At 39.9% G+C, this 24,382-nt stretch overlaps 1 protein-coding gene across 1 annotated transcript in view; it reads right to left on the bottom strand.

Moving 5' to 3' along the window:
- Nucleotides 1–3,323: 3,323 nt before the first annotated feature.
- LOC120294532 (probable LRR receptor-like serine/threonine-protein kinase At3g47570) overlaps nucleotides 3,324–24,382 on the bottom strand; it is a 28,959-nt gene continuing 7,900 nt past the window's right edge. The window contains exons 2-3 of the mRNA XM_039314681.1: nucleotides 3,859–5,179; nucleotides 3,324–3,709 (exon numbers count right to left, since the gene is read on the bottom strand). Of these exons, the coding sequence (XP_039170615.1) occupies nucleotides 3,324–3,709; nucleotides 3,859–5,179 (1,707 nt within the window). The remainder of the gene's footprint in view (nucleotides 3,710–3,858; nucleotides 5,180–24,382) is intronic.

Raw genomic sequence — 24,382 nt, 5'->3', positions numbered from 1 at the left:
TCATACCTTTTTCCCGGCGAGTCATCCCTCCTGTACAGTCGGTTGCGATCGACAACTCAGTTCGCTGAGTGGTCCTCGTACAAGCTGATGCGCCATCGATTGACCTACCATGGGAACTCCTATTTGGGGAGAAGACCACGTAACCATTACTCATTGGACACTCCATTTACATTATTTTCCACGCTCTCGCATCATATTTCGACCCGTCATAATTCTGCGGAAAGGGATCTTTATGTCCTTGTTCCTTGAAGCATCGCTTGACTCTTTCACGCTCTAATTAAGATTGACAATTCGTACCATCAAATCTAAAATTTTCAAGGTTCTTTTTTTTTTCTTTTCAATTTAATATAAGTTGAAACGTGTCAATCTATATCATATTCGAATTAACTTAGTCCTATCATATAGGATTTTTCTCAATACATCTCTAACTCATCCAAGTTCATCATAGCTATGAGTTGCCACCGCTACCTCTATTAATGTGACAAATTTTGGATGTTGGGAAAATATGGCTTCGAATCAATATAGTAATCAAGTCAGACTTTAAGGTGTGACAAAGTGCAGTTGTCGACGGCTGCTTTCAATCGCCAAAATTTCAAACCATTTGGATTTTCTCGATGACTTCGATTATAATCAAATTTTAAAACATGGAGGGAACTATTAAGGATCCTTATGTCCTTGTTCCTCGCAGTATCGTAGACAAAACGCTTGGCTTTTTCACGCTCTAATTAAGGCTAACAATTCGTACCATCAAATCTAAAATTTCAAAGGTTTTTTTTTTCTTTCAATTAAATATTAGTGGAAATGTGTCAATTTATATCACCTTTGAATTAACTTAGTCATATCGTATAGGATTTTTCTCAATACATCTCTAGCTTGTTCAAGTTCATCGTAACTATGAGTTGCCACCGCTACCTCTATTAGTGTGACAAATTGTGGAGAGATGATCATTTTAACATGTTTAATGCCTTATTTAAGTTGCAAAAGAAGAAGATGGAGGAGTATTAAGACAACAGCTGATCATTATTAGTTCTACCAAGTGGGATTACTTTGCACATGTGGTAAACATGAAAAAGGAAAATTACATTAAAAATTCTAAGTGCTTTTTTTTTTTTTTTTTTTTTTATGGATGCATTCAAGTCTTAAATGCTTCAAAAAGCACAATCAAGTTCGAAAGGAGTAAAATGGTTGACGGCTGCTTTTAGTCGCCAAAATTTCAAACCATTTGGATTTTCTCAATGATTTCGATTATAATCAAATTATAAAACATGGAGGGAACTATTAAGGGGTCTTTATGTCCTTGTTCCTCGAAGCATCGTAGACAGAACGCTTGACTTTTTTCACGCTTGACAGTAGTGCAAGATTAAGTTAGATGATTGTGTATGAACAGGAAAAGAAAGCAGCCATCGGATACTCGGCAAGTTTTTAACTACTAAGTAGCCCTGTAATATGATACTAAACTGGAACAACAAATTGCTCTAGAGGAAGTCGCATCAATAAAAACTAAAAGTGAAAAAAAAAAGAGGAAGGAAAACTAATGAAAAACGGAGACCGAGTCAAATTTAAGAGGCCACTGCCCAACCAAACAACTTGCTGCTTCATCGTAACATCCATACTTAGTGACCATATTGAGCCGCCATACCTTCCTAATTAGGGGTGAGCATGGTCCGGGTTGGTCCAAGCCACCCCCTAACCCTAGGACCAACCCGTACAGTGTCGGTCCTCAATTTTTAGGACCAAGGATCGACCCTATTGAGCCTGGGACCAAGGACCGGACCGACCCAATGGGTTTGGTCCGGTTCCAGGGTCAACCCAGGACCGATCGATAATTTTTTTCGTCTTATTTTTTATACTTCCTAAAAAAGTAAACCTACAAATTCAAATTACACATCCATCAATAATACGGTATTGTGCAACTAAACTATAAAATACCAATACATATTTAGCAAATTTAAGATGACACAATAATAGAAATTTCATATCCGCTAACTGCTCATCGAGATATGGGACAAGATGGAAAATTCTTGTAATCATCTATCTTTAATATTTATAACACCGTATGCAAAAGCGTTTTTTTGATCATGTAGAGTCCACTCAACCAAAAAATGAGCTTCGCACCACTTGACGAGTATTTAATTATGTAGATTCTACTCAACCAAAAAATGAGCTTTACACCACTTGACTAGCAAATCACCGTAGCAACTGTAGTACTACTCTACTCTTCAAAAACTTCTATCATTTGACACAAATTGAAAAGCAAAGTGCAGCTGAAATTCATTAGTAAAATACAAATTAATCATAAAAAGTTCAAAATACTTAATATAAACCATGAATATATAACTTCACATCTTGTTAATTCACTTGAACTTCTAAACACTTGAAAACAAAACAAACGGCACATAATTAATACTTAACAAAGTTTTAAATTGAAATTACTATTAGTGCTATTGATAGAACATTTCAATATAATATAATATAATAGACATTTTACTTAGGTTTGAATATATAAAAGAATTATAAATAATATAATATAATATGTGGTTGGTCTAGGGTTGGACCGACCCAAAACTCTTAGGGCACAGTGTTGGTCCTGGAATTTCAGGACCAAGGACCGACCCAGTCCCCTTGGGAACCGGACCAGGACCGGCAGGGTTGGGCCGGTCCAGGGTCGGTCCAGGGTCGACCCTAAACCGCTGCTCACCCCTATTCCTAATAAAACAAGGGCATCAAGAAAAAGCTGCATAATGACGTTTCGATTGCCTCTGGATAATGGACTAGCTCATTGACTTTGAAGGATGGAAACAAAGACGAAACAGCAATTATAAATGTGATGTTTGAAGATTTACCTCAAATATCAGAATTGTAAATTGGAGGGACGCCACATGTTGCAATAAAAATTTTCAAGTATATGATATTTATCATCATTTTTCTGGTAGACCTACAAACCAGATTCAATCAACAACGTTAGATGACACCCTAATAGCGATGGAACCATATAGAGAGCAGAGCCTTGTAGAGCTCAGAGGGGCACTTTTCCAATTTCGTGTATATTGATCCGTAATTACAGGTCAATTTGGCTCATAAATTTGGCTTTTAATCCCATTAATTTGTCATGAAATGTCATTCTAAAAAAAAAGTGAACTGTTAAAAGTGTGAATTGATGGCTTAGAGTAGGAATGCGGGGACGATACTCCTTAAGATTCACAGGGAAATTAGGAAAGTCGGACATCCGTCCTTTCCTTTTTCATTTGCAAATAGCAACTGGGAAGAATCATTGCAGGAAATGAAGAACTTGCTACTTTCAATGTCATCTAAACATGTCTCATTCATCCAACTAAAGAAGCTGCAAAAAGTTTCTTCCTGATTAAGCACAGTTGGGTCGCAACTTTGTCCATGCTCACGCGTCTTCTAGGCTCCTCCATAGAGCAAGCAAGTCCAATACGATATATTGTCTCCAAACACTCATGAAATATGTGGTTTCTTTCGCGAAGCAGATCTTGAGAACTGCTGTGGCTCTCTCCTTCGTGAAATAGCCCAGGATCGGTAATCTCCATAGCTTGTAGGGGCAGAGCCTCATCAACATAATTATGAAGACTCAAATTTTCTCTCAACATGTCGCTAGTGGGACTTAATCCCGTGAACATCTCTAATAAGAGGACGCCGTAACTGTAGACATCACCTTCTCTTGAGACCTGGCTTACATAAGCATATTCTGCAGTTTACACATACCGTGGCGTAAGGAATGTCAAAAACAAGAATTTGAATTCACAAAACAGTTTCTTGAAGAAATGATAAAACAAAAAACACTAGTCTCTATATGGACAAGTTGATAATGAAAGGGTCTAGCGGGAAGATGTTTACCGGGAGCAGCATAACCAATTGTTCCTCTTAAACCAATAGAACTCATACTTGCTCTAGTGTCAAACGTGGATTCAAGGACAATCTTCGCCAACCCAAAGTCACCAACATGTCCAACCATGTCAGCATCTAGAAGGATATTGCTTGGCTTTAGATCACAATGAATGATGGGGATTTCGCATTGATTGTGGAGATAATCTAATGCAAAAGCAACATCAATGGAAATGCTTATCCTTTGGAGGAAACTCAATTTCTTCGAGTGCCCATCTGCATTATTTGGAGCTGGATTTGGGTGCAGCCACTCTTCTAGGTTGCCATTGACCATGAACTCATAAACTAAAGCCTTAAACTCATCACCCTTATAATCAACGCCTGAGCACACTGTCAAGACTTTCAGAAGATTTCTGTGTTTTATACTCTTTAATGCCTCACACTCAGCTTTGAAGCTCTTGAGTGCACCATGCCGCGTTAAATTAAGCACTTTCACCGCAATGACATTTCCATTCTCCTGGAGCAGTCCCTTGTAGACGGACCCAAAACTTCCGACCCCAATCAGATTAGTTGAAGAAAAACCATCGGTCGCTTTTAGGAGAGTTCCATAAGACAGATTCAACAATGAAATGTTTGAGCCACTTGAAGTTGGCTCGTTTCTTTTCTGCTTCAACCAACATAGATATAAGAAAGTGACAACAAGAGTTATTCCGAGAAGACCAAAAACAACAGCAATGGTGATTTTCAACTTATGGATGACTCCTCCACTTTTGGAGTTTCGAGAGATGCACTTAGGAAGCCCAAATTCAGGCATTCCTCCACAGAGCTTTTCATTTCCTGTGACAAAAGTCACACTCACATTCCCCAAAACTCCTTGAATTGGTAGCGGGCCTTCCAAATGATTGTAAGATAAATTTAGATTTTCCAAAAACTGAAATGCCTCTAAGAACTTTGGAATTTCACCATAGAAATTGTTGTTGGAAAGATCTAATACCTCAAGGCCTCTTAATGAGTTAATTGACTGAGGAATGGATCCATGGAAGAGGTTGCCTCGCATTCTTAGTGTTACCAATCCATCGCAATTGCCTAGACTGCTCGGGATTTCACCGTCCAGAATATTTCCCGAGACATCCATTGAATTAAGATGTTTCAAGTTCCCGATTTCCATCGGAAGGACTCCACTCAGACAATTCCAAGACAAATTCAAATAGATGAGGCTCCCAACCATGGGGAATATTATAGGACCACTAAGATTGTTGCTAGAAAGATCTAGTAATGTCAAGCTCTGATACATTTCTAGGTATGAAGGAATCAGCCCTTTGAAGTTATTCATCTGAAGAAACAAATAGATCAAACTCTTCAGATTCTGCAAAGAGGATGGGATTATGCCAGATAGGTTGTTGAATGACAAGATCAAATATACAAGATTCGAAAGGTTTCCTAAATCTGATGGGATCGGACCTGAAAGAAGGTTGTCATGCATTTGTAATATTTGCAAGTTCACAAGATTACCAATCTCTCTCGGGATCTCACCCGATATTAGATTCTGGTGTGCCGTCAGAAAACTAAAAGTTGTGGAGAAATTACCTATGCATACAGGAAGCGTCCCCTCAAATCTATTTTCATCAATCCCCAATGCCACCAAGTTAGTGGCATTTGTTAGTGAGCAAAGGAGTTCATCTGCATCAGACCCTCCACTCCCAAGACAATTATAGGATAAGGCAACCCTCCTAAGGTTACGGAGATTCGCCAACAAAGGGACTTTCCTGAGAGCTCATTTTTTGAAAGTTGGAGCAGTATTAGATTTGTGGAATTGGATATCGAGGAAGGAATTGATCTAGTGAACTGGTTAGAATAAATGCTCAAAACTAGAAGGTTTGGAAGAGTGAATCCTATATCTTCAGGAAGATTGCCGTGAAGCTGGTTGTCGCCTAGGACAAATCGAATTAGTGAAGACAAGTTGAAGATTGAAGGCGGAATGGAACCAGAAAGCTTGTTTATTCCCAAGGCGAGCTCTTTCAGTTGGGTTAGTCGACCAAGAGATTCAGGAATAACCCCACTCAAACAATTTTGGACACAATTAACTGTCACGAGAGACGATAAGTTGCCTATGGATGAAGGGATGCCACCAGTTAATTGGTTTGCCAAAAGGTGACCCATCTAAGATTCGAACAGCAGCCTAGCTCCACCGGAATTCCTCCAACCAACCGGTTGTACTCAAGGAGGAGAATTTCAAGGTTTGAGCAACTTGATATATTCCTGGGAATCTCACCTGTCATTGAATTATTGGATAAATTCAACACTTTGAGCCGACGTAGCCTGCCAATTTGTGGAGGGATTTCAAGGCCGAAGCTATTGTTCACGAGCCATAGTACTCTCAAGAAGCTAAGGTTCCCAATGTGAAGAGAGATGGGCCCTGAGAGTCTTTGGGAATTGAGGTCCAATACCGTGACTCTGTGGTGTCGACGACCGCACCTAACCCCATACCATCGGCAAAAATTGGTGCTATCGTTCCATGAGTTAAGTGACCCAAAAGGGTCACTTGCTATTTCAGCCTTGAATGCAAGCAATGCAACTCTGTCTGTATCATTAGTAGCAGAAACGATGACTGCGAAGCTCGACCCAAGGAGGGCAGCCATAAGAAGACAAGAACGAGTGAGTTGTGCACAAATGGGACGCGAGTGTCCCATTTTACTAGCTTAAATTGGGAATTAATTGGCTAAGGGAGAGCAAGAAGGAATGATCGAAATGATATGTGTAGGTGGAGGAGCTTGAGCTATATATCAAACAGCCTCATAGAGAAGAGCTCTTATAGAAGCGTGTAGGACCCCGAAAGAGTTCTTTCGATGCGCGTTCAAACCACAAAATCCATTCGAAAATAGGGAGAATTACCAAAAAAGTCATAAACCTATTGCAATTGTGCCAATTCAGTCCTAAACTTTTTTTTTGACCAATTTAGTCCTAAACCTTTTACAATTGTGCCAATTCAGTCCATCCGACCAAAATTGGCCGGCCGGTGCCGACGTGGACGCCGGTCGCCTGGCGAACGATTTTTTAATAATAATTTTTTAATTTTTTTCGATTTTTTAAATTTTTAAATTTTTTAAATTTTTTAAATTTTTTTAAATTTTTTTAAATTTTTTAATTTTTTTTTTTTTTTTCCTATCTTCTTCTTCCTCCTCGGCCCCGGCCGGCCGGCGAGGCGAGGGCCGGCGAGGTCGCCTTGCCGGCCACCGGGCGAGGCTCGCCCGCCGCCACCGGCGAAGGCGAGCTCGCCCTGACGGCGAGGTGCCGTCGCCCAGCCAAGGCGAGGCTCGGTCTCGCCAGCCCATGGCGAGGTCGAGCCTCGCCGATCTAGCGACGGCGGCCTCGCCGGCCACCGGCGAGGTCGACCCTCTCCCTGCCAAGCGAGGGTCAACCTCGCCGCTGGCCGGGCGAGGCCGCCGTCGCCAACTGGGTGAGGCTCGACCGCCATGGCCGGGCGAGGCCGAGCCTCGCTTGGCTGGGCGACGGCGCCTTGCCGTCGCCGGGCGAGGCTCGCCCGCCGCCACCGGCGAAGGCGAGCCTCGCCCGGCCGACGGCGAGGCCGCGTCGCAATCCGGCGAGGCTCGACTCGCCATGGCCGGGCGAGGCCGAGCCTCGCCTTGGCCGGGCGGCGACGGCCCGCCGTCGCCGGGCGAGGCTCGCTTCGCCTGGTCGGCGAGGCTGACCTCGCCGGCCAGAGGAAGAAGAAGATAGGAAGAAAAAAAAAGAAGAAAAAAAATTTAAAAAAATTAAAAATCGAAAAAAATAAAAAAATTATTAAAAAATCGTTCGCAAATGGCCAAGGCGTCCACGTTAGCATTGGCCGGCCAATTTTGGCTGGATGGACTGAATTGACACAATTGTAAAAGGTTTAGGATTAAGTTGGCAAAAAAAAAAAGTTTAGGACTAAATTGGCACAATCGCAATAGGTTTAGGACTTTTTTGGTAATTCTCCCTTCGAAAATATGAAGCAACTTAAGATGGTCTTCTAATGCTATAATTCATGTACCACAGTACCAGTATTGCCACCCTCCTTTTTTCCAATTTGAAAGCCCGGAAGACACGCTCGGGCACCCATTGGCACTACCCGTTAAATGTCAACAAATCGTACTTCTGTGGATAGGGATCTTTACGTCCTTCTTCCACTCAATGGACAAAACAAAAAAGTTAACTTTTTCTTATTGGATTAACATCAAATCTAATTAGAATTATAATCAAGATGATTGACAATTCATATCATCAAATCTAATAGTGATTAACTGTGTCATTTCGCTGTGATTACAACTTTTTTCCAATTAAGTATCAGTGACAATGTGTTAATTTGTATCATCTTTAAATTACCTCTATCATATTGGGTACAATTTTTCTCGATATATCTCTGGCTTGGTCAAATTCATTCTGGTTATGAATTGCCACCCCTAGCTCTGTTAGTGTAACAATTTCTGGAGGGAAGAATTTCGATGATGGCAAAATCATTCTAACATGTTTAGTGCCTTATTTAATTCGCAAAGGACTAAGACAAAAGCTGATGGTCATCGTAACTTGTACCGATTGGGATTCCCTCGAACGTGTGATAAACATGAAAAAGAAAAATTATATTAGAAACCTAAACCCCTCTTACGAAATGCTTTAAAATTGCACAATCAAGGCCTCACGGAGTGCAATTATCGGCAGCGGTTTCGGACCACCAGATGCGAGGCGGAGTGGGGCACATCCTCCCGAGACGAGGCATTGTGCCCCACCAAGGGAAAAAATTTCATTAACTTTTTCTTAAATAATGTATGTTATATGTATAACTGTTAATATTTTCTTGACCATTATGAATTATTCTTTCTAATATTTTTTGTATTCTATAATTATTAAAAATCACAATCTCATTAGCTTAACTCTATTTATTTATATTCATGTGTTTATATTATTTATTTGACAATGCGACTAAGCTGTCCTATGCACATGGCTTTATATGGACGAGCCAGTCAAATGTGGACCCAACTCTTTCTGCCACAAGTCAACATATAATTCGTTCACATAACGCTTAGTAGCCATGCTATCACATAACGCTTAGTAGCCATGCTATCCCCTTAATTGTCATGCCACCATCTAACGGGGCGCCACCACGTCATTTGCCATGTGGGGACACGTGTCGCCACTTATCGGCAGAATTTTCTTTACATTTTACTGTCATATTTATGCTCTCTCTAGGTCAAAATCATGATATTTCATTAAGAAAAATACTATATTGCGCAAATTATGGAATGCAGTGCGTGGAAAACAATCAACACTTGCCCTGATACCCATGTTAGGTTTTGGCATTAGTGGAATCACACCGTTCTTCTCATAATCAATAATTGTGTCACCAATAAACGTATTACCAGTGGTCGAAGACGAATCACAAAGTGGAAAAACACACCCAAGTTTGCACGGCCAATTATGATACCTGTCCCCCACAATTTAAGTTTACTCTAGCATGTAACATGGCTTTGATGGAGATATGACGTACAGTTCTTCGAAAAGGACATAGCAACTTATCAGCAGTCTTTTCTTCATCACTTATACATTTTGCTATCCTATTTGCACTCTCTCTAGGCCAAAATCATGATATTTCATTAAAAAAAATATTATATTGTGCAAATTATGGAATGCAATATGTGGAAAACAATCAACACTTGCCCCGACACCCATGTTAGGTTTTGGAATTAGCAGAATCACACCTTTCTTCTCATAATCAACAATTGTTTCACCAATAGACGTATTAACAGTGGTCGAAGATGAATCACAAAGCGGAAAAACACACCCAAGTTTGCACGGCCAATTATGCTCCTTGACCCCCGCAATTCAAGTTTACTCTCACATGCAACATGGCTTTAATGGAGATATGACATACAGTTCTTTGAAAAGGAAATAGCAACTTATCGATAGTGAGTGCTAGACACTGAGTGCCAAAACTTGGAGACAGATGGACACTTAAGTGTCAAAAGTTAGGAAAGTGACACTTAAGTGCTAAAATCGGACTAAAATTGATCACTTAAGTGCCACTGCGAAAATCCGGCAAAATGCTAACGTAGCGATTTTCGGTGAAATAACCGCAAAACGACATTGTTTTGATGCTGAAGTGGTAAAAAATTGATATAAAATTAATTTAATTTAATTTAATTTAAAACTAAATTTATTTAAAACATTTAAAAATACAAATACAAATATTTAAAAAATTAAAAAATAAATATATTTATTTATTTTATTTTATTTTTTTAAAAGAAGGGGCTGGCCGAGGGCCGAGCCTCACCATCGTTGAGAAGGGCCTGGCAACGGAGGGGGAGGGTTGGTCTGGGTTGCCGGGCCCTAGCTGTGGTGGGCCGGCGACCCCAGCCAACCAGCGCAAGGGCCCGTGAGCCCTGCCCTGATCTAGGCAGGGTCACGGCCCTCACCTGCATCCGGCGGGCCTAGTGGGTGGCGGCCCTGGCTCACCCGGCGAGGGCTGCCGACCCTCATCGGATTTGGGTGAGGGCTCGCAAGCCCTCACCGCTAGTTGGCCAAGGTCACCGGCCCTTGTCCAGGCTTGGCCGACCCTCCCCACTCCGTCGCCGACTCTTCCCTGAGCGGCGGGGAGGCGCGGCGAGGACTCGCTCTCGCCTGCCCCTTTTTTAAATATTTTGTATATTTGTTTTTAAATGTTTTAAATAAATTTAGTTTTAAATTTAATTTAATTAATTTTTTTAATATTATTTTTTACCACTTCAAAGCATCAAAACGACATCGTTTTTGTATTGTCTAGCCACGTCAGTGTGCAAAACGACACCGTTTTGCACTTATTTCGCCGGAAAATCTCCACGTCAGCATTTTGGTCTTGTTTTGGCCGGAGTGGTATTTAAGTGATCCATTTTGCTCCAATTTTGGCACTTAAGTGTCACTTTCCTAACTTTTAGCACTTAAGTGTCCCTCTGTGCCAAGTTTTGGCACTTGGGCTGTACTTCTCCCTATCGATAGTATTTTCTTTATCACTTATCCATTTTGCTGTCATATTTGCACTCTCTCTAGGCCAAAATCATGATATTTCATTCAAAAATATTATACTGCGCAAGTTATGGAATACAATGCGTGGAAAACAATCAACACTTGCCCCAATACCCATATAAGGTTTTGGGATTAGTGGAATCACACTTTGTTTCTCATAATCAACAATTGTTTCACCAATAAACGTGGCCGTTGTAATTGCAAGTTTTTCCAATAAAATATCAGTGAAAATGTGTCAATTTGTATCGTTTTTAATTACCTCTATCGTGTCGGGTACAATTTTCTCAATATATCTCTAGCTTGTTCAAATTCATTCTGGTTATGAATTGCCACCCTTAGTGTAACAATTTGTGGAGAGAAGAATTTCGATGATGGCCAAATCATTCTAAAATATTTAGTGCCTTATTTACTTTGCAAAAGGAGGAGGACTAAGACAAAAGCTGATGGTCATCGTAACTTGTACCGATTGGGATTCCCTCTAACATGTGATAAACATGAAAAAGAAATTTTTTATTAGAAACCTAAACCTTTTTTATGAAGTGCTCTAAAATTGCACATTTAAGTCCTTATGGAGTGCGATTATCGGCAGCGGTTTCCGACCACCAGATGCGGGGCGGAGTGGGGCACATCCTTCCGAGACGAGGCATTGTGCCCTCAAGGGAAAAAAATTTCATTAACATTTTCTTAAATAATGTATTTTATATGTATAAGTGTTAATATTTTCTTAACCATGATGAATTATTCTATTTTAAAATTATTCATATTCTATAATTATTAAAAAAATCACAATCTCATTAGCTTAACTCTACTTATTAATATTCATGTGTTTATATTATTTATTTGACAATGCGACTGAGCTGTCCTGTGCACATGGTTTTACACGCGCGAGCCAGTTCAACTAGGGACCCAACTCTTTCTGCCACAAGTCAACATGTGATTCTTTCGCATATCGCTTAATTAGCTATGCTATTCCCTGAATTGTCACGCCACCATCTAATGGGACACCACCACATCATTAGCCATGTGGGGACATGTGTCGCCACTTATCGGCAGCATTTTCTTCGTCACTTATACATTTTGCTATCAGATTTGCACTCTCTCTAGGCCAAAATCATCATATTTCATTAAAAAAAACATACTATATTGCGCAAATTATGGAATGCAATGCGTGGAAAACAATCAACACTTGCCCCGATAGTGGAGTTACGTTTTGGCATTAGCGGAGTACACCTTTGTTCTCATAATCAACAATTGTTTCACCAATAAACGTAATACGAGTTGTCAAAGACGAATCACAAAGCGGAAAAACACACCCGAGTTTGCACGGCCAATTATGTTACTGGACCCGCACAATTCAAGTTTACTATCGCATGTAACATTGGCTTTGATGGATATATGACGTACAGTTCTTCGAGATTTTCACTTTTCTTTTACGTTAGATAAATATAGTGTGCAAATAAGAAACTCTTATCTCTTATATCGTCCAATCACCTCCTATTTGAACCGAAGATGGCTTGGTTTAAGCAGAGTGGTGCTTATACACATTGACTGTCCCCTCAGAAAGGAACTCCAAGAACCACATGGGTTGGGGTTTTTGGTCGATCATAGGCGAGACTCCACCTGATATCCAAAAAATGTAATTGCCTCGGTCGTGCAAGAGGTGTTCTTAATTTTGAAAGCAATCATTTCACACGGTCGCCTGATCCAATGCCAAAGTGCGAAAAAAGGGAAAAATCCTCCCTGTGATGAAGTCTAGTCATTACTGAGAAAATTTCCTCTATCTGGAAAGCCTAAATTATCTACGATAAATTAGCTCCCACGTGATAAAATCTTTCATAATATCACTACTTGGTGAGGGTTAGAATTGTGTTGGTAAAATAGTTATTTTGATGATAAAAAGTCTCATTCCGTAAAAAATGTTTATTTTATTTTACTATTAACTGTGTAACAAATAATAATAGGGTGTATGATTTTATAATTAAATCTTCGTATGATAGGGTATAAGATATACCAACTCACCTTGCCCTATGAATTACCCCCACCTTGTGCTTTCATGGGGAAAATTGTCTCATTCAGAATGGTGCACCACAAGACTCAAATTCTTTCTCTCGTTCCTTTTGTTCTTTTTCTTTAATTACAATTCTAATTATAAATCTTTTTTTTGTGATATCGAATCAATCAACTGATGAACCTTTGGCATACCTTGAACCTATCTCAAAATCCCTTCTATACTTTCCAGAAGCTGTGATGACCCTGAAGACTTCCTTTTGGAATGCATTCATACCTCTTTTCCCAGCAAGTCATCCCCGCTGTTTGAAGTAAAGACCCTGCATTTGACGAGACACACATTATTTCTCACGTTCATACCACTTTGCCATATCTAATTTGTTCTACCTTTTTGTTCATAAATTATATAAAGGTCCAGTACTGTGACTCCACACACGTCATTTTCCATATTCCCGCTGCCAATTTGAGCCCAAGTCACATTTCTGTGGAAAAGGGACTTTACATCCTTATCTAGTGGAACATCAAATCTAGTCTTATGTCATGCCCTGAACCTCCGAGCACGCGAACATCCCACAATGGTCGATAAATTTGCGACGTCCGAGGACGCGTCACCGACCCATTCTTTTTGTCTTTCAATTAAACGCAAGTGGAAGCATTTGCTATAAACAACACCCAGTCAATCATAACAAATATAACAGGGATAGCACAAAAAACACCACAAAATCAAACCAAACACTCCAATTACAAATTTACTATTAACTATAGGAAGTTTAGTGATTACAAACCCTTACACCGGCAACTTCAAACCAACCAACAAAACTAACGGTGGGTCAGGGTTAATCTAAACTTCACTAACGCAAGGCCAATCTCTCGTCTCCAAAGGGACCTCGAACTGAACATGACGGTTGTCCATACTACGGGCCTAAAAAATATTAAACAACAACAGGATAAGATATAAATATCTTAGCGAGTTAACGACCTAAGCCTCAACTAGGATGCTAATTCATCTTGAAGGCAGCCTAAACATGCAACATTATATCAACGGCAGATTAATAGCAAAGCAACCCTTGCTTTGCTTTAACTATAAACATGATCTAGCAATCGACCCCAAAGACAAATATTAAAGTCGTCAAATAACTTGCAGGCATCCTTCCCTCGCCTTGGCACATCCCTGCTTATAACAATTCACATATGCTTCATGCGACTCATATATATATCCATGCCATACATGTGCAAGTCATACATCACTCTCATATTATGTATTCAGCATTCATGCACTTTGCACATGTGTCTCATGCAACTCATCTATCTTCATGCCATATATGTGCAAGTCATAACATCACTCTTCGACTATGCATTAGCACTCACGCATTTTACACACGTGGCGTCTCAAGAATACCATGGCATCCCATACTACCATGTTATTCTCGAGACCATGATTCTAGATTATTACGACCCCTCGGGCCACGGCCACCACAAGGGATGGTGGTCTTCCGGCATGACCGAGCATCGTCTCGCCCCATCGGGCACGGCAACGTCTAGAACCCCCGTCTAGACAGCATTTCATAAAGGAGCATCGGTCCGGCTTCAACCGCGACTCGACATCCGGAACCCCGCCAGGCATTCGATAAACATTGGGCATCGCCCCCAAACTCCCGTTGGGTGACAGGTTCAATTAAGTGACCACTCAAGCACGCCAATACTCAAGCCAATTTTATCTGTCATCAATTAGCCTAGTGTGAAAGAGTTCATGCTCAAATAACAAATCTTAGAAAATCTTTACACTTAAAATTCCTGTGAAATAATCACGTGTGGTTATGTATTTAAAAGAAACCCGCCAAACTTTGCACGTTTTCATTTTAAAACCCCATTGCCTCATTTAGCACATAAAACATGGCGTTCAAACATGACGCCTCAAAGTTTGTCATTTTCTTGTAAGTAAAACATTCTTTGAAAATAGCATTTAAAACTTATGATTTGGGCAATCAACATCATAGCATAATAACCTCAAACAATATGAATTATGCATAAATTCATCCAATAAATTAAGTACAAAACACATAAAAATCATCACCCATCGTTCTACTACGATAGCCTATCAACCTTAAATCGATAGCTTATCGCTTATTTTCCGATAGTTTATCACCCCCTTTGGCGATAGCTTATCACCAATTTCTCGATAGCTTATCATCCCTTCAATGATAGCTTATCACCTATTCGCGATAACCTATCACGTCTACTTATCACCTATCGCAATAACTTATCAAGTTCACTTATCAGTCCACTTATCACCTATCGCGATAACCTATCAACTAAACCATACTAACTACCATTAGCCTTGATCTAAACCACCCATACATGCAATTAACAGCCTAATAAAAAATTAGGAAGTTAACTCACAGTTTTACGATGACGACGAGCTAACAGCGACGATGGCACGATGGTGACAAGAACGTGAAGCTCACGGTTCAAACGGCGGCACCATGGTGGCGGTAGTGGCTTGAGTTCACGGCCAAGGAAGCTTGGTGGCTTGGTGGTGGTCCAGCGGTGATGGTGACTCGTGGCTTGAGGGACGGTGAATAGCAAGGCAGCACAGTACGACAACATAGGGCAGCAAACTAAGAGAGAAAGAGAGAGGAATGGGTATGAGATGAGAGAGAGGGATGAAGGAAAATTCGTCCAAAGGAAGGGGTAGAGAGAAAGTGAGAGAAATGAGGGAAAAGAGGAAAACTTGGGGAAGAAGTTGGCCTATTAAGGCGCGTTTGGTAACGATTTTGTTCCCTAGAAATGAACTGATTTTGAGTAAAAACCGCGTTTGGTAACTATTCAAAGTTTTTTATTCGGAATAGAATTGCGTTTGATACCGTGCTCATTGATTTTGTTCCAAATCAATTTCTTTTAATTTTTAAATAATTTTTTTTTACTTTTTCCTTTTTTTTTTTTTCCCCATTTTTTCCTATTCTTCTTTTCTTCATGTGGCCAGCGACTCCGGTGAGCGTCACCGGCCTCGCCGGGCTGGGCAAGGTCAGCCTAGCCACCGCCGAGGCCGGGTGAGCCTCGCCGTGGCTAGGTGCGCGTCGGCGGGCTGGGCGAGCCTCGTCCAACTGCCAGCAAGGCTCGCCCAGCTCCATCGGTGGCCAGGTCGGCCTCATTGGGGCTGGGCGAGGCCGGCCTCTCCGATGGCTGGGCTTGCTTCCGGCGAGCGCGCTAGACCCGCCCTAGCCCGGCGAGCCTCCAGCGAGCTCACCGAACCGGCGAATGGCGGACGACGGTAGACGGCAGCGACGAACGGCGGCGGGCAGTGGCGGACAGCAATCGCAGGATGACGGAAGGAAATAAAGAGACTTTCTTTCTTTTGATTCTTTTTTTGATTCTCAGACGGAGAATCACATTTTTTATTTATTCTCAATTATCTTCCCAATCTGTTCTCGGGAACAAAAATTTTACCAAACGCGATTCTCATCCCAAACTGATTCTGGGAACAAAAAATCAAAATCAGGCATTGTTTGTATGGTTACCAGACAGTGCCTTAATACTCCTTGACTTAAAGTTCTAACTTGGGGAGCAAGAACACATCTTGGCCCTCCATTCCAACTTGTGGAGTAAGGGTATATCTCAACCGCACAATTGCCCAAACTTGGGGAGCATACAATTGATGAAACTTGGGGAGCAAGGAGCAATCTTGGCCATCCAATAGTCTAAGCTTGGGGAGCAAGGGTTGATCTCAACCGTGCAATTGCCTAGGCTTGTCCTCCAAGCTTGGGCGTGTGGCCTTCCCCCTCCAATGTAAAGAACAGTTTCAAGCAACTTTTGAAATAAATGTCATTACCTTATCAAACGGATTCGAAAAATTATGAAAATTTAATATGTTGTATAGAAGACCTTAAATAACATTTTACATGAAGGAAACCAAACCCAATTCGTTTTTCATAAAGAGAAGAAAATCACCAAAGACAACCCAATGTTTTGTCGGTCGGACAGATTCAACGACCACAAAAGAAAATTCATTTCGACATCCAAATATTCATAAAAAAAAAAAAAACTTTGAAATTTTAGTATATTATAGATATGGATGTCCTTTATAACTTTTGTGAATGAAGAATATCCAGATTCCAAAGGAAAAATTTTATGAAAATTCGAGAAGACAACCTGGTTACTGTTTTTACTGCACTGGACAATCTTCACATGGTAAAAATTTAGGCTCATTTCACCTCAGAAAATTCTGAAATTAAAGTATGTTATACATCAAGATATTTTGAATGACTTTCATGAAAGAAGTTTCTCCAAATTCGAACCACAAGAAATTCTATAAAACCGGAAAATAGTGAGGATTTAGGAATTTCGAAAATTGGAATCAAAGTAGAAATTAAGAAACCAAAGGTGGCAAGTCTTCTTGCAAGACCAAAGTCTTTGTCTCTTGTAATCATGGCTTCTAGAAGGCATTAATGAATCAAGACTTTGAAGGCAAGCCTAAAATTAGGCTTCTAGAGGCTAGGTTACTATTCACGCGAGTTACTATTCACGCACACTATTCATTAGGGCTTGGGTTTGGCTTGACAAACTTGGACTTGGGCTTAACTCATCCAATTTGGGCCTTTAATTTGGGCATGAGACCCATTGAGCCTTCGCTTGGCCCGGCTTCCTTTCTGGCTTCCAATTCTTGACCTACTAATCCTTGTCCAAAGATTAAGGCTTACCGACAAATTGACAGATAAATGAGGCGACGTCCGATAGGTTGATATTGGAATCCTTGAAAGTTCGATACTCGAAATCAGATTGAAATCCATAGTTGAAATCGATCAAATGCAACTTTAATAGGGGTTTTCACGCATTTGATCCGTGGTTGATAATTTTCTATTCACGTTTGTGCCTCTTCGAATCATGGATAACCCTCGATTATCATGTAATCGAGAGGAATCAATTACTCACATTAAATACAAAATCAATAGAAAATCGGTTTACTATTGTTCGTAGCAAGCATTGTAATCGTGCGGAATCACCCGCAATCCGACTATGTACCTCTATCGAATCGATTTATATCCGTTCACTAATTGACTTGTAACAGTGTAGTATTGTCCCTTGTTGACCCTTATAGTCGAGCAGTCTATCTTTGATTGAATTCTCTGGTCATTCGCGTTTTAATCATCTGTGACCTCTTCCAATAGATTAGTTAACTCATGAGTGATCAGTTCAGAGTAAATTCTATTATTAGTGCATTGATAAAATAACTATTTCATATATCTTGAGAATGGTCGAATTTCAGGATATCACATTTTCACTAGTGCATTAGTGAAAATGTGTCAATTTGTGTCATTTTAGAATTAGCTATCTCGTGTCGTGTACTATTTTTCTCTATAAATCTCCTACTTATTCAAGTTTAGTTTGGTAATGAATTACCACCCCCACCTCTATGAGAGTGATAATTTATAGAGAGAATGATTTTGGTGATCGCAAAATCATTTTAACATGCTTAATGCTTTATTTAAGTTGCAAAAAGGAAGGAGAAGGAGGAGGCAGAGGATTAAAACAGAAGCCGATCATCACAAGTTGTACTAATTTGTAGTTATGTCAAAAGTTGTAGCCTATACTCTTCATAGTGATTTCAAGAGCATTGTGCCCACGTTCGTGGTGCACTGGATCATAGGTTTTCTGAGAAATGGTTCGAGGGTCGAGGCATAACGAGGAAGTGCTTAAAATATGCTCACATCCGGGATGCGCTCATCTTGAGACTCGGCTTAGTTTCTTTTGATCTCTTACGTGATGAATTATTGCTCTATGTGAAGTCTTGACTGAAAGTGAAATCACTAGTGTGAATATATACTAGTGGAACAACAATCGTGTGATGCCATCTTCAATTGATGGTTGAAATCATTCCCTTTACCGCTCTAATATGAAGCTTGCGAATTCCCACCAAAAGTAGAATTGTTTATTGCAGGGACCCTACACTTCCCACTGACTATTGAATTAAACTAGTCAGCAATGATAAATCGATATGAGTGAAGAGACCCCAAGATCCTCCACCATGAAGAGGATCTCAGATCATGACATTAAATGAAGAATCAATTGGACTACATAGCACTTTCTTCCGTGTATCCACTCTAGTTAAAAACCTCCACCATGAAGAGGATCTCAGATCATTACATGAAATGATGAATCAGTTGGACTACAGAGCACTTTCTTCAATGTAAATACTCTACTTAAGATCCTCCACCATGAAAAGGATCTCATATTGTGACATGAAATGATGAATCAATTGGACTACAGAGCACTCTCTTCCATCTATCCACTCTGGTTTCCAGAAAACGTATTAATTTTCTTTTGCGTTGCTGATAAAAAAATTGTACTATACTTTTTATTATGAAGTAAATAATCTGTTCATTATCAATCAGAAACTGCATGCAGGAGTTTATTTTGACCATAATTCATTACTATATTTTTTTTCAATGCTTTTTGAGAGTAAAATAATTTCTTAAATCAATGGGGAACGAGTAGTCTTTACATTAGGGAGACAATATGCCCTTGATTAAAAAGCATCCAACCCAGATCTCGATATGTGCATTTTCAACATCAATATTGTGATCCATTGTGCTTTATCACAGCATGACACCTATTTCTTCAGCATAGATCATCATTTGGCGATACACTTAAAACAAGAATTGTTTCATTATTCTTTACATTGGTACGAGTTTAGTTTGACAAATATATCATTGAGACAAGTTCGTCAATTCCCTTTAATAATCAACGCCTGGCCACCCATCGGCAATACCCGTTTATTAGAAGAATTACATTTTCTATAATTTTTTAAAACTTATTTATATTCTATAATTAGTGAAAGAATCACAATGTCTTGAGCTTAACTCTTATTATTTAAATTAATGTGTTTGTATTCACTTAATAAATATTTTTTTTTTTAAAATTTACTATTAAGTGTGTAACAAAAAAAAAAATTATAATGGGGGTATGTGATATACCAACACACCCTGCCCCGTGAATTGCCCCACCTCACGCTTTCATGGGGAAAATTGTCTCGCTTAGGATGGGGCACTGCAGGAGCAAATTTTTTCTCTCATTCCTTTCGTTCCTTTTCTTTAATAGCAATTCTAATTATAAATCTTTTTTCTTTTTAGGTGATATCGAATTAATCAACTGACATATCTTTGGCATACCTTGAACCTATCTCAAAATCCCTTCTATGCTTTCCAAAGGCCGTGTTGACCCCGAAGACTTCTTTCTGGTATGCATTCGTACCTCTTTCCCAACAAGTCATCCCTACTGTTTGAGGAAAAGACCCCGCAATTGACCGCACACACATTATTTCCCATATTCATACCACTTTTCCATGTCTAATTTGTTCTACCTTTTTGTTCACAAATTTTATGAAGGTCCGGTCCCGTGACTCCATGTACATTATTTTCCGTGTTCCCATGGCGAATTTGAACCCAAGTCATATTTCCGTGGAAAAGGGACCTTACGTCATTAATAAGCGGAACATCAAGTCTAGCATTGACTAATTCTGTCATTTTCCCGGTGATTGCAAAGAGCTTTTTTCAATTGAATATTAATGAAAGTGTGTCAATATGTGTTGTCTTTGAATTAGCACTCCCGTGTCGTATTGTATCGTGTCGTGTGCCATTTTACTCGATAAACCTCTAACTAATTCAAGTTCGGTCTTGTGGCCACCTCCCACCTCTATGAGCGTGGCAATTCACGGAGAGAATGATTTTGATGATCGCAAAATCATATTAAAATGTTTAATGCTTTATGTAAGTCACAAAAGGAGGAGGAAGAGGACTTAGGCAAAAGCCTCATAAGTTGTATTAATTTGTAGTTATGACAGAAGTTGTAGCCTATGCTCTTCATAGTGATTTTGGGTGCACTGTGCCCACGTTCGAGGTGTGTTGGGTCTTAGGTTTTTGAAGGTACGTTGGGTCATAGGTTTTTGAAGGATTGGCTCGAGGGTCGCGGCATATGGAGGAAGTGCTTAGGATGTGCTCACGTCCGGGGTGCAATCCTCTTGTGACTCGGCTTAGTTTTCTTTTTGATCTCTAGTGTGATGAATTATTGTTCTATCTGAGGCCTTGGATCGAAAGTGGAAATGTATACAAATGGAACAAGTTGTGTGAATCCATCTTGAATTGATGGTTGGAATCATTCCCTTCTTCTTTGTAACATAGCATGATTGGATAACGGCCTACTAGAGCCCATTTGGTGTCGTCACGGTTAAACCGTAACTACAATGTGTTTGACTATGTTGTGAAGTGCGTTGTAACTTTTGTGGTCATTGATATACATTTTTTAGTCTGCAACACCTCAAAATTGAATGAGGTAGCCCTTGAAAGTTTCTATACACTGATGTGGTTTTAAAGAAGCTGCAATTATTAAGTATTTGCACCTCATAAGAGTTACAACAACCTTTTCATAGCTAAGTTAACGTCGATAGCTTCGGATTTGTAACTTCACGTAGATTAGTGTTGTTATAATTTCTTGTAACCATATATAGAATAAAAAAGTTATTTGTTTTCAAGATAGGATTTGGAAGTTATCTTTCTGAATTCAATAACCGTTTGTAATTGCTGATTGTGGGCTATGAATAGCCATATCATAATATTTATAAATCTCGCAATCAATCACAGAACTTAGTGTTCTTTATAAATTTATCTTTATTTTTACTTTCCTGTAATTTCTTTCCTGCAATTGAAATGGTTGTCCACAATTGCCTTCAGTCTCTATACTTTTAAATTTCTTGTCATCTACTTTCCTATCCAAAATCAACAAAGGACCCTATGAAACATTTATCGATTCACATATTGATCCGTATATATATTCGAAAGATATTTCATCATCGATTCCATTCCAGTGAAATGTCTTTTTGGATATATTGAAAGGTATTTTGTCGTCCGTTCAATTCCGGTGAAACACCATCAAAAGCATCCAATGAATTTCCACCCGGAAGATTCAAAGCATGAGTTCTGTCGAAAGAGCCGTCAAATGGCAATTGGCAACTTCTCTATGCGCTGCATCTTCCCCATACCAATAAGCCACTCAATTTCACACGATGGGTTAAACTTTAGTGACATTTTAAACATTAATATATCAATCTCCCAATAGATTGTGCAGAACAATGTGAAACTACCCGGGTCAGTCTGGGCTCTGACAAGAAGCACGCGCCTGAGATCATCCATACAACAAGGAATCGAGCGCAATGTCAAGAATAAAAAAGATCCATTCATACAAACAATGGGCTTCAAGCTAATATGCAAAACTCAAAAGCGACTAATAGACCAACCTCACAATCATCCCAGTTGCCATTACCGCAGTGGAGGCCGAAGTACTTTGGGATTGGGGATGCTATCATCATTTAAGTCGCATTTTGAGCCGGAATACCTTGCAACTATAACAAGGTCACTCAGCCCCTCAAGAAGAAGGCTGCATGAACTATTGCTCCCCTTCGCCTATTCTGTCCACGTGATTAACATTAAAAAGAACAGGAATGCGTTTAGTACAGTCCACAAAATTTTTTGAAACGTAGAATTTCTTTTAATTTTTTAAGATTTTTTTTTCTTTTCTTCTTCTTCCTCGTTGCTCGCCGCCCCCATGCCGCTGCCACCCACCACCTGCTGATGGCGAGGAAGAAGAAGAAAAGAAAAAAATGATTTATTTCTAAAAATTATTCCTGGGAACAAGAAACTACTTTTTTTCTACTTTTTGTTTCTGTTTCAAATCTATTCCCCGACCACTTTTTTATTCTGGAGAATAGAAAAATTAATTGACATTATCAAACGGATTTCTGTATTTTTTTTTTCTATTTCGAGGAGCAAAAGAACAGAAAAACAAAAGAATAGAAGTGTTGCCATGCACACCCATGGTTACTAATGCCATCGATTTCATTCAAAATCTTGCCTTCCCCGCTGCAAATAGTTGGCCTCTCGAGTAGAAGAATTAATTCGAGTCCTTTTTGCTTGTGATGTCGACCGGTGAAGTTGCGGTGGCCTCTGCTTAATGGACTGACTAGCTCATGGACATCAAAACAAAGCAGCAATAAGCGGTTGGCTACATGACCAATTAAATCCCAAAACTCCAAGCTTTTGTATTGATCTCTGATGCAAACCAGTTCTTGCGGTCATGACTAAAAAAAAAAAAAAAAAAAAAACTTTTTCTCTAATTTGATGTTTGCAAATTCATCTAAAAAATTTGAATTGTTAATTGCCGGGACGCTACATTCATATAAAATCCATTGCAACCTACAATTTGAGTGATGCGGATAGACCTTAACATGACGTGTTGAAAGTTTTTTTGTACATGATATTTATCATTGTTTTTCCCGGTAGACCTACGAACCAAATTCAATCAACAAAGCAAGGTGACACCTTGTTTGTTCCATTTTGGTATACGCTGAACCCGTATTACGCAAGACAAAGGGGCATGGGATCAAGTTTAGCATCTGGAAATAATTGAAGGAAACCAAAAGAAAGGAAAATGTCACGCCCCGAACCTTGAGCGCGCCAACATCCCACCATGGTCATGCAAATGCGACATTCCTAGGTAGTGTCGCCGACCCCATTCATTTATTATTGCGCAAGCGGAGCGTAATATAAAACCCCTGACAATGAAATACGGGATAGAAAAGCATGAAACAAAAACCACAACATAACACTTTCATAATTCAACAGAATTACAAACAGAGGTCTATGGCCAAAATCTACAAAAGACCGGCTCTTAAAAAGGAACTGTCCTATGACCTACAAGTCGGACATGTTCTCCAATCTTTATGACTTCACCTCTGCAATTCCTCAAGGCCAACCAAAGCTATTTGGTTGCTCCGTCCACCAGGGACCTGAAATTTTAATCCCACAACCAGGATGAGAAATTGTCGCAGCAAGTTCAACCCCCTAAACCCCTATTAGAAAGAAAATACACCCCGGGTGGCATAGCCACATCACACAGAAAACTTACCTCGCATTCGTCTTCATTTGTAGGTTAGCACAGTTTATATAATTCAACCACGTGCAATTATGATAACCAAACGACTGAGGCACAATCACATTATCAGAACAATTCAACAACTTGGATCGTCTCAACAATCAATCGACTCGGCTGATTACATGTCATTCTAGCAAATCAATCACTGCTTCAAATCACGACCCTATAGGAAAGTTTAACAACCAGTGGCAATCACGGCTCCACTCGGCACGACCTTTAATTAGGTGGTAGATCTCGGCCCGATGGGCACGACCTCTAATAGGTGGTCAATCACGGCCTCACCGGGCACAACCTTTAATAGGTGGTCAATCACGGCCTCACCGGGCACGACCTTTAATAGGTGGTCAATCACGGCCTCACTGGGCACGACTTCTAATAGATGGTTAATCACAGCCAATCTCCCATCAATTTCCACACTTAGGATTTTATAAAGAATCCTTATTTATCGCAATCACACTCAATTTGTCACAACCAATCATCAATTTCGAATTCTAAATGCACAAAGAGCGATCGG

Source organism: Eucalyptus grandis, chromosome 6 (assembly GCF_016545825.1).
Source record: "Eucalyptus grandis isolate ANBG69807.140 chromosome 6, ASM1654582v1, whole genome shotgun sequence".
In the NCBI taxonomy this organism is placed as follows: domain Eukaryota; kingdom Viridiplantae; phylum Streptophyta; class Magnoliopsida; order Myrtales; family Myrtaceae; genus Eucalyptus; species Eucalyptus grandis.
Note: the sequence above shows the minus strand (reverse complement) of the source record. Positions and strands in the feature narration are given on the sequence as shown.